The sequence below is a fragment of the Patagioenas fasciata genome, chromosome Z, assembly GCF_037038585.1.
Source record: "Patagioenas fasciata isolate bPatFas1 chromosome Z, bPatFas1.hap1, whole genome shotgun sequence".
In the NCBI taxonomy this organism is placed as follows: Eukaryota; Metazoa; Chordata; class Aves; order Columbiformes; family Columbidae; genus Patagioenas; species Patagioenas fasciata.
In genome coordinates, this window is record NC_092560.1 from 59,514,337 (window position 1) to 59,525,735 (window position 11,399).

Below are 11,399 nucleotides of genomic sequence, written 5' to 3' on the forward strand. Positions count from 1 at the left end.
CACACAGTCTGATAACTGAAAAGTGGGAGGACATCCTCTTAGAGATGACAAAGTGCAAATTTAGAACCATTAAAAACAAGTTTCTGGTTTCCTTTCGATATTCAACAAAATACAAACAATACACAAAACGAAACCACTGTGGATTATGGAATTTTCTGACTTGGAAAGGCTTTGGGGTCAAGAATTTACTAATATACAAGAATACTGCAAGCGAAAATCATCCCATATCTCCCATTAAGGTGTACATATAAATTTCTCTCAGGATTCTAGCACTAGTCAGTTGTTGCAACAGGACACTGAACTGGGATCTGGCCCAGTAATGTCCGTTCCTTGTTTCTAAGCTTGATACTGATGTAAAAACAACTTTATCAGATATTACATAATAGGATTTATTTATAAGACCTCAGACTCTCTTCCTGTGAGTGCACATGCTTAACTCTGTTAGCATGAATAGTTTCACAGAAGGAAGCTGGACCACCCAAGGGAATATAACATAGGCACACATGTAAATAACTGTTTAATTTGGGCTTGTACATACTGATAATTTTGTATTAATGTTTTGTGGCTTAGGCAGAGAGTGTGCTTTCAGCTGTTCTTTTGGAGTTCCTTTCACTTGTCTGTGTAAATGTTGCATGGTGAATTTTCTTCTTTATGTTTTTTGTGATTATAAAATTGCAAGGGTTGATGTCATGGTATTCTTTCAAGAAAAATGAGCTGTAGTATTTACCTACCACATTAACAGTTATTTTATTTTTTATTCTTTTGCTGCTGTGTATTTACAAACTTCTTGCTGCTTGTTTGTTCCAGTCTAATTTTTATAAGCAGCCTCACATCCCTGGAGATGTGATATATTTCAGGTAAAGATTGCATGTTGGCATCCAGTATAAAAATAGGCATTCACTTCATGCAAGCAGATGCATTAAAACAACCCAAAACAAAAATACACAACCTAAACCAAAGAACAACAGCCTTGAAACAAAGTTGCCACTCAACATATAAACTGATTGTTGTAGAAAGAGACCTTTTGAGATGCACTGAAGTCCTTTCTCAAACAGAAAATTTGTGATATTTAACACAGTTACTAACAGTGCCAAGTACTTAGTGGCATCTGTAAACCTCAGTGATGCATCCACAATTAGCACGACCATTATCAACTTATAAAGGAAAACATTTGCTACTGATGATGCTTTGCCTACTCTGGTAAAAAGTAAGTCCTGGGTATTGTTATGTGTTTGAATATGTCAGAGAATGAGCAACAGAAGAAAAACAACATTTCTGAAAATTTCAGAACCATATAACTAACTTTGTAAGTTAGAATCATAGAATCATTTTGGTTGGAAGAGACCCTCAGTATCATTGAGTCTAACCATAACTCTAGCACTAAACCTTGTCCCTAAGAAGCTCGTCTAAATGCCTTTTAAACACTTCCAGGGATGGTGACTCCACCACTTTCCTGGAGAGCGTGTTCCAATGCCTGACAACCCTTTCTGTGAAGAATTTTTTCCTAATATCCAATCTAAAACTCCCCTGGAGCAACTTGAGGCCATTTCCTTTCATCATATCACTTGCTACTTGGAAGAAGAGACCAGCACCCTCCATGCTACAACTTCCTTTCAGGTAGTTGTAGACAGTGATGAGGTCTCCCCTCAACCTCCTTTTCTCCAGGCTAAACAGCTCCAGTTCCCTCAACCGTTCCTCATCAGACTTGTCCTCGAGGCCCCTCAGCAGCTTTATCGCCCTCCTCCGCACTCTCTCCAGCACCTCAATGTCCTTCTTATGATGAGCACCGGATTCAAGGTGGAGCCTCACCAGCACTGAATCACTTCTCTAGTCCTGCTGGCCACACTATTCCTGATACAAGCCAGGATGCTGTTGGCCTTTTTGGCTATCTGGGCACACTGCTGACTCCTATTCAGCTGGTGGTTCATGCGTTCTTAAGTTCATATTAATTTTGCTAATGTCATGGAAAGAAATGACTTTGACCCCAGTAAAACCAAACAAGTGAATACTTCTCTGTACACTTTTAACATACAAGTTCAAAATCATAGAATCATAGAATGTCCTGAGTTGGAAGGGACCTTCGAGGATCATCATGTCCAACTTCTGCCTCTGCTTATGACAACCCCTAAATTCACACCATGTATCTGAGGGTGTTGTCCAGTCTCTTCTTGAACACTGTCAGGCTTGGGGCCATGACACCTCCGCGGCGAGCCTGTTCCAGTGCTTTACCACTCTCTGGGTGATGAACCTTTTGCTAATGTCCAACCTAAACCTTCCCTGGCACATCTTCCTGCCATTCCCTCAGGTTCTGTCCTTGGTTGCCAGAGAAGAGATCAGCACCTGCCCCTCCTCCTTCTCTTGTGAGGAAGCTGTATCTGCAATGAGATCTCCTCTTAGTGTCCTCCAGCTGAACAAACCAAGTGACTTTAGCCACTGATGGCCCCAAAATTACCAACATGTGCCCCTTAAATAGCATGGTCTGTTCCACTCTTGGTAAAACATTAAGTGTAGAGGCTGACAGTTCTTGCCATTTTAACTTTTAAAAGAAATAGTAAATATATATATAATTGGAGCAACTTAGCATCCATTTTCAGACCTTTTTAAGCACAGTACAGGACAAGATAAAAATTATGGTAGTGTATATTCACGGGAATTTTTAAGACATGCTGGTTTTGAAAGATTGTTATTTTGAAAATATTTGAGAGACACTGTCCTACATCGTCAAGTCTTGATCAGGTGCTTTATAAAATAGTTTGTAGACAGATTTGAGACAAGGAGAAATCATGTTCATAGGAAACACACTCTCTCTCGTATTATAGCCATTTTAACTAGAACTCATGCAAACATGTTCAAGACCTCGATTAAATAAGAAAACAATAACTAGAGGGAAAGAATCTCAAATACAGGGGTAAAACTGCTGAGAAATGTTGGACCATATTGCAAGACCAAAGGAAGATAAAAGATAAAGATGGAATGAGAAAGTGGGGGAATTATGGTTTTTTATCCTGTATCTGTCCTGCCTTTGTAGGCTTTGTACAGAGACCACTGCATTTTCTGCATACAGTTCTGTCTTTATGATTACTGATCTTTCATATTGTAAAGATGGTATTCTTAATCAGTACCAACAAAATGATCATTACTAATGAGGAGAGAACTCCAGGAGGGAGGAGGCTATGCATAAAAATAAAAGTGAAGAAGAGTAAAGTAATGGAACCCTTTGGATTTATTTCTTCTTTCCTCTTCTGTTGAAATGTAGGGCTGCAGAAAACTTCATCAGATCCCTAGTTAAAGCAATTACGCTGAGGCCAGGTGAAGTAAACCTCAGCCATTCCTCATGGGTATTTATCCAACTTCATCAAAACTTTCAGTGAAGGAGATTATGCAGGGGTGGGTTTTTTTGGTAGACAATTTTAGGAATTCATTATCTGAAGAGTAATAATGTTGTTCTGATTATTCCCTAAGTGTTTTGCACAGTGAGTTATGTTGATTTCCCCCTGTCCTTTGTTGGACACAAAACCCCAACTATTCTTCAATCTCTTTATAAACCAACAAATGCAATATAGAAAGTCATGATTGAGTGACCTCACAAAACAAAGAAAACGTTGACATTTGGAAGAACAGTCTCACTGATCATACTTTGGTAAAAATATATATTTTTAAATGCTTGACACTTTGCCCTTAGTTTTCGGTCTTCTAGGTAACTTGCCTAACTCATTCAGTCTTTCTTCATAGATTATGTTCCTCAGCCCTTATCAGGCTTGTCACTTCATTGTGCACTTCTGCCTATTTTTCTGCATCTGTCAGACTTCCTCACCAATACCAAGTTAGATTAGAAAAAAAAAAATCTGTATAAATACACAAACATACATGTCTGTGCACCTTCTTTTATTCTAGGTTGGTTTTGGCTCCTAGTGCATGACAGATTATTTGCACCCCCCCCGTTTTTTAAGAAAAAGGAGCATTTGCCTTTATTCCACTGTAATTCTGAAACTCTTTGTCCTTATTTTTATAACATTTTGACTTATTTCTGTAGCACTGATTTTCTTATTTATCTCAGACAATTTGAATTCAGTTTTTTGGTATCTGTAATTCCTGCTCTTATTTCCAACTGTATTGTATTTCACACCAAGTTTTTAAAACAGAAAACAATAAACAACAACAAAAAACTAGAAAGCCCCTGACAGATATGGATGGGACCCACCCTCGAAATGTTTTCCTACCTGACAATAAACCCTTTTGTCATTACTGGTGAATTATCTGCCAGCAGCACCATTGCAAATTTTGCAACTCTGAAGGGAAGTTGTGGTATGCTAAATTGTTGCCACTTTACGAAGCCTCCTTGTGTGAAGGAACACAAAGAAAAGCATGTTTGGAGAATATCAACATGTAAGAAAAGTAATAAAGATATCTATGAACAAGGGCTAAATGTGGCACATCAATGTACTACATTAAGATTTTCACATTTTCCTGTATCTGTTCTTGCACAATAAGCTCAGAGTGAAGAGGGGAAAATGCTACTCTTCCCTTTTCCCCACTGGCTGCTGCCTGTGTTTTCACGACTCTTATGAAATTGATTTATTCCTCTGTACTGCCTGAGATTCACTGTGTGCTAGCTGCCAGCGCAAGAGCTGCCGGGGAGCTCAGTGTCCAAGTTTGCAAGCACATGAATTCCAGCACTGCCTTAGCCTCTTTCCCACTTCTTGGATTCCCCTGATTTAGGATCCAAAATGTTACTACAGATCCACAAGCTAGTGGGATTGTTACTGGCTATATTTTGCTAAAAGAGCGATTACGTCCCTAACAATTAATGAAACCCTAAAAGGAAATATTACATATTTGATCACTGGATGAACTCATCTTGCTGAAGTTAGTTGTGTGCAGCTAACTGCTTCCTCACTTCCCCTTTTACAACTCAGAACATCTGAAAGCCAAATGGTGAGAAACAAAATAGCTACCCTAATTAAAAAAAAGGTGCGAGGTGCATCTCTTTTCCCAAGCCAAACACGATTATGCTATTTATTTTCTCCCATTCATCCTCATCTAGAAGCCTCACCCCACCCCCAAAGGTTTTAATACTGGTTTAGGGATTAAAGTTTCCAGAGAGAAGCAAATCGAAGAAGTCCCTCATGGGCTCCAGCTGCAGAGCAGCTCCGGGCAGGGCATTGCCGGGGCAGGGGCAGCTGGAGGGACCCAGCAGGGGAAACACAGTCTTGCGGCTGCCAGCCCCTAACAACATCACTCCCCTCTCGCAGGGAGCACAGCTGATGTCGGGACTGGGTCTTCAGAGCAAGACAGAAAGGGGGATTTCCTCACCTGTCATTATCCAGTAGGAGGCAGCCATGCCTGGGCTCCTGCGGGCCCGGCGGCCCGGGCGGAGGCAGAGGTGGCGGGACCGGTCCTGCCGCCGGCGCGCCCGTCGGTGCTGAGCTGCCAGCGGGCTTCAGCGCTCTGCACCGCCCGTCCGCCGTGCAGCCGAGTTAGGCATTTCCTGTTTGTTATTCAGTCTTTACGTTGTTTCTTCGCTTCGAGAGGAATTTAGCTTCCTCCCCCTGCACACAACTTTCCTCCCGCCCACCCCTCAAAGACCTCTGAGCTTTGGAAACCTCTCTGTAGAACTCGCCCAGCGCTAAGATGTACAAATAAAGCCAAATCTTCCCCCCCTCAAGCCTCCGGCTGCAGCCGTTGGAAAGCACAGTAGACCTTAAAGGGACATCTGCCCGCTCATAATTAATTAGTTAGTGTCTCCCGCTGGCCAGCCCCCCTCCCAGTAGGGTACGAGAGAGCTGGGCGTGCTCCTCGGACACCTCTCTCGCCCTTCTCAGCAGGAGAAACACATCGTTGAGGTAGGGGGTGTGTTTGGCTGGTCAAGTCTAATTTCCCTTACATCACCCCTTAAAAACGCACTCTACGGTCGGTCATTTGTCTGCAGGAGGAAGCCAGCCACCCCCTCCTCATTCTCAGCGGCTCTGGGCACGCAGTAACTCTTGAGACAGTGGGCGATTTTCTCGAGACTTTCCATCTCCCTGTACTTTGCTGCGTAGAGGAAATACCGTATAACTGCCTTTGCCCTCATCTACAGAACATTGCATGGCATCCCTTCCCCCACTTTCCCTGCGCCCGAATGACTTCACTAATAAATCACTGAATAAATTGCAAAGGTAATAATCAGCCAGATTCAAGCCTGTGAGTAGGGATTTGCAGGGTTCGTTAAAAACTCGGTAAAAGGGCAGTTTGCAGAACTTTTGTGTTTTTACCAGAGGGATGCTGAGGCAGAGTGACGTTTCTTCAGCAGTGCATGAGTTTTTGCATTGGATCTGGTAAAAAAAAAAAAAAAAAAATCATTTTGCTATTTATAAAACACGAGAGCCCATGGTCCCTCAAGAAAGAAAAAGAAAAAAATACTGTATGAAGATTTAGAGATCTTGATGCTACTAGAAAAATTCCCCATTTTTTCTTTGAATTGGAGCAAAGAATTTGCTAAATAAGTGGAAGCTGGTGGAATTTTTCTAAGTTCCTCTGAGGCTAATAAATTACAGCTGTTAATATCACTATGATAATTAAGTACATCTTCCAACTTATGTCTCGATTTTATGATAGCACTTTGGGCGTACCTTTACTCGTAGATCTGCGGAAACTTTATGAATTAGTGCACAATTTCAAAACCGGGTTTAAGAGCAAAGGTCCTCATTCAATAATAATTTCTGCATATGTTGCCTTTACACATTAGAAAATATATTTAATTACTACAGTGGGACTAGTTGAAGTTGATGAAATTAAACGCGTCTAACTTGTAATTTCATTTTTTTTTTTTTGTGAGTGAGTTGTGTTACTACTGCCAGTTTACCCCAGTTGGAAAGGTGGCAATAACATCCTGGATTTTTAAATTTTATTTTATTTTATTTTTTTTTTTTACCAAACACTTTGTATTCCCTTTGTGTCACTGTGCTTTGACTAAATGCACATGGAGGAGTTGAGCTTGCTTTCAAATCATAGAGAAGGATTTATTTCTGTGGTACAATTAACTACATCTGAGGAAGAAACAGGGAAACTAAAGACTTTCACATGTATTAAAAAAATCAGTTCAAACCTGTTTGAAGTATATGTGATCTTTGGTACATGTGTGGGGAATGTACATCCTATGGGGAATAAGACTTCTTGAGAATAGAAAGAAACATTCCTGATTAAGAGTTATTCCTAATTTATTCCAAATTATTCTTAGTATTATTATTGTTTTTAATTTTCTTTCTGTGGTAGTGTTAATACATCTTGCATCAGGCCATGCCAAATGGAAGACACTAGAAAATATGAACTGCTGGACTGAGCTAGTATTTCTTCCTAGTTTGCACACATTCAAAAAAGTAAAATACATTGCAGACTTACAGACCATTATTTAGTTTGGAATACCAAAGCTTTTCAGAGAGAAACAGACTCCTATTGCTTGCAGAATAGCTGCTGCATCTTTTCACAGTGTTTGTTGCTTTGGGTGCATTCATTCAGGCAACTGTTCATAACATATTGCTTTTCTTGGTGTTTAAAGTTTTATACATTAGTAGTAAGCAACACATATATTTTAAGAAGGAATCTCTAGATAAGGTGTGCTCAGGCCCAGAAGTAAAGATATTATGTAATTGTGATCCCTGCATTAAAAATATTATTAGTTTCTGTGGATTGTACTAGTATAAAAAGCCAGTACCTTTAATGATGAATAAAACAAAAGAGTCAAATTTGTTTGAAGAATATGATTGTTTTGCATATCCTTTATGCCTTTCTAAAGTGTCACAGAATGCTGAGGAAGTGTTTTTTTTTTTTTTTTTTTTTTCCTAGTGCTATAAATTAAACATGATTTTTCATTTTGAACTCTGCTTCCTAATTCGGTTTCAACAAAGTATTTTAGAACATGCATTATAGAATAAGTACACTAGTAGTTCTATGGAATCTGATGGAAGCATTTGTGATTAAATATTAAAGACTTTGAAAGACTAGATTTTGAAAGGACAACAAAAATTAAAAATACCACGAAGACCCAATTCTTCTCACTTTAGGTGGGTGTTATTTCTGCAAAAACAGCAGAAATGTGTTTTGTCCTAAGCGTGGGGAGTGAAGGAACAGTATCTAAAACTTTTCAAATAGTTTGAAAGGCAGGCAGTCTTCTAAATAATGTGACTATAATGTGCATAGAACTAATCTTCCATGGCAATTATTATTCCATTCCTATAGAGGATATGAGCAATTTTAATTTATTTTCATTGTTAGGTAAAAAGGATCTCTAACCTGGAGCACAAGAGAGCAATGAGTAATGCAAGACTTTGACTTCAAATAGCCAGAAGCATGCCCAACTTACTTCCAATAAAGGAATAGTATGACAACATCAATAATTGTAGGAGAGACGTAACATGTTTCTACAATGTTCACTGTTGTTATTACAGTGTATTGTACACTTCTTGGAAAATACCGCAGAGCTTGTTCATATAGCTTCTAAGTGAAGATTTGTCATTAAAAACTCTTATTATCATCTTTGATGGTTTACGTTGTACTGTAGATTAGTGATAATTCACATTTTTTTCTTACACTTGCTTATTCACAGTCTCCAAGATGTCTTGCACCTTGATTACTCTGTCTTCATAGTCTCAATTTTTTCCTATCCAATTCTAGGACCATGCTAGAATTCACTTGGCAGAACTTGTGGGGCTGTAGTGGTTTTTTTATTATGTCTGAGATAATCAAAGGCTCCTTCTTCGAGTACCAGAACTAAGACTTGGTATGGTTCCAGCAATACTCTGTGCATAAATCTTTTGATGTTTTACAGCTCAGCTTTTAGCTGATACTTGATATTCTTGGAGAATGCCAATGTTTCTGCTCCATCTCATTTAACCAGTGGTACAAATGTGCCAAAAATCCTTTTTACTGTACAATGGGATGTTCATAAAAATTTTGTTTTGCCGCTTGTGTTAGTTTAATTAATGTTGGTTGGAAATGTTATGGAAAATGCCCTTTGTGTTCTGTGTTAAATGTGTTCTCTACGATATTCTTCCATGTCTTCTTTGTTGGTCTTTTTTGGATTATATGCCAACTATTATAGAGTATTCATGAACCAAATTAATATAGAATCTGTATTCTTACTAAAATAAAATAGTCTACTTTTTCTGTTTAACAGATTTAAAGTTATGTCACATCCTCGATCACACTGCTTTTCTTTCCACATTTTATCTGGATGCATTTTTTTCAATATTCATCCTAAATTTGTAGAGATCAAAAGTAACTGTATCACAAAAATACAGGAAGACATGAGTTTATATAGTATCATTTACAGTTATAAATCATCTACCAATGTATTTATTTTATGATTGTCACTTTATACCCACATAGAAGGATTTTTATATTATAATAGAATATAAGATTCTTGCAGCTGTTACCTCTATCCTTTTTATAATTTCATATGCTATTTCTATTTCCTTTGAGTCAACTTCTTACAATTTAAATCCTGATTTGAATTTTTCTGCTGCACCTTTGTTTTAAATTTCTGCTTTATTAATTACTTACCTATTTAATTATTTACTATGTCAACAATATATCTTTGAGCTCTGTAGTATATTACCAAACTTTAACATGAATATATATTTTTTCAACATATATGTGACAAAGGAGACTAGAAAAAACACAAGCTGGTTTATCAGTTCAGCTTGAATGAGGTACTGCTCTCTCTGAGTATTTCAGCTTTGTTGTGCTGAAGTACTTTTTCTGCTGCACTGAAGTAATTGAAACTACGGCATTGAATCTGAGAGGAATGGAAGTGGTAACTTCAAGTGTGGAAAGAAGAAAGAAAAAAGGAAAAGAAAAGGAAAAGAAAAGGAAAAGAAAGGAAAAGAAAGGAAAAGAAAGGAAAAGAAGAAAAGAAAAGAAAAGAAAAGAAAAGAAAAGAAAAGAAAAGAAAAGAAAAGAAAAGAAAAGAAAAGAAAAGAAAAGAAAAGAAAAGAAAAGAGAAAAGAAAAGAGGAAAAGAGAGAGAGAGAGAAAGAGAGAGAAAGAGAGAGAAAGAGAGAGAGAAAGAGAGAGAGAAAGAGAGAAAGAGAGAGAGAAAGAGAGAAAGAGAGAGAGAAAGAGAGAAAGAGAGAAAGAGAGAAAGAGAGAAAGAGAGAAAGAAAGAGAGAAAGAAAGAAAGAAAGAGAGAAAGAAAGAAAGAAAGAAAGAAAGAAAGAAAGAAAGAAAGAAAGAAAGAAAGAAAGAAAGAAAGAAAAGATTTTATTGTACAAAATCAAGGGGCTGAACTAGAAATTCCAATATGTTTACATGGGTTTTGACTAAAGATATACGTAGCATCCTACCTAATATTGATCCATCAGTGCATTAGCACTGTGTTGTACAAATGAAATTATTTAAAATGAGGCCAGAATTTAGGGGCAGAGGATTAACTGATTCCTTGGGCTTTTTTTTTAAAAAAAAAAAAAACAAACATAACAAACTGTGCTGCTCATGATATGTTGCATAACCAATATTATTATTGTTCAGATAGATTTCAGTTATGAAACTGTATGAAAAAAATAACTTACTGAGAGTGTACTGTGAAGGGAGACTAATAGATGACAATAATTTCTCAAAATAATTACATAGTCTGCTGGGTTTGACATTGTATTGCATTGTGCCGCATTCATTGCCTTCACAGCTGGTCTGCATAATGCAATAACTTTATACTGTTTGATTGCATAAAAAGGTAGCTGTGACTGCAATAACTCCCTCCCTTCCTTCCTTCCTTCCTTCCTTCCTTCCTTCCTTCCTTCCTTCCTTCCTTCCTTCCTTCCTTCCTTCCTTCCTTCCTTCCTTCCTTCCTTCCTTCCTTCCTTCCTTCCTTCCTTCCTTCCTTCCTTCCTTCCTTCCTTCCTTCCTTCCTTCCTTCCTTCCTTCCTTCCTTCCTTCCTTCCTTCCTTCCTTCCTTCCTTCCTTCCTTCCTTCCCTCTTCTACAGAGATAAGAATATTAAATCCCTGCTTTTTCCTTGATGCATGCACACATTCCACTTCTATTTCTATGATTTTACTCAGTTATTGCAAAAGCAACAGTTGAATATAGATCATTACCCAGGCTTTCCTTTAATCTTCATGATCAGGAAAAAAAATCTTGATTTTTGCAGGAACATCAACCTGGTCATGATACCAGTGTATGTTTTATGGCATACATTAAAAAAAAAATATCCAAACCAAAATGCTACACACACGAAAAATATCCCTATAGTGCAGAAACTTCACCTTTTGCAATGATTGCATTTTTGTTTTTAAGCTATGATTTTAAGATAAATTGCATGTTTACAACAATCCCTCTATAATGAGTAGCACGTTGCTACTTTTTTTTGGTGGGGGCTGCAAACCAGACTCATGCTGGGATTCCAGCTTCTGTAGGTTGCTGTAAC

General features: G+C 38.0%; 1 protein-coding gene across 1 annotated transcript in view; it reads right to left on the reverse strand.

Annotated features, from left to right (window-relative positions):
- ITGA1 (integrin subunit alpha 1) overlaps positions 1-5,447 on the reverse strand; it is a 77,972-nt gene extending 72,525 nt beyond the window's left edge. The window contains exon 1 of the mRNA XM_065860393.2: positions 5,314-5,447. Within this exon, the coding sequence (XP_065716465.1) occupies positions 5,314-5,341 (28 nt within the window). The 5' untranslated portion in view covers positions 5,342-5,447. The remainder of the gene's footprint in view (positions 1-5,313) is intronic.
- Between the last annotated feature and the right edge of the window lie 5,952 nt (positions 5,448-11,399).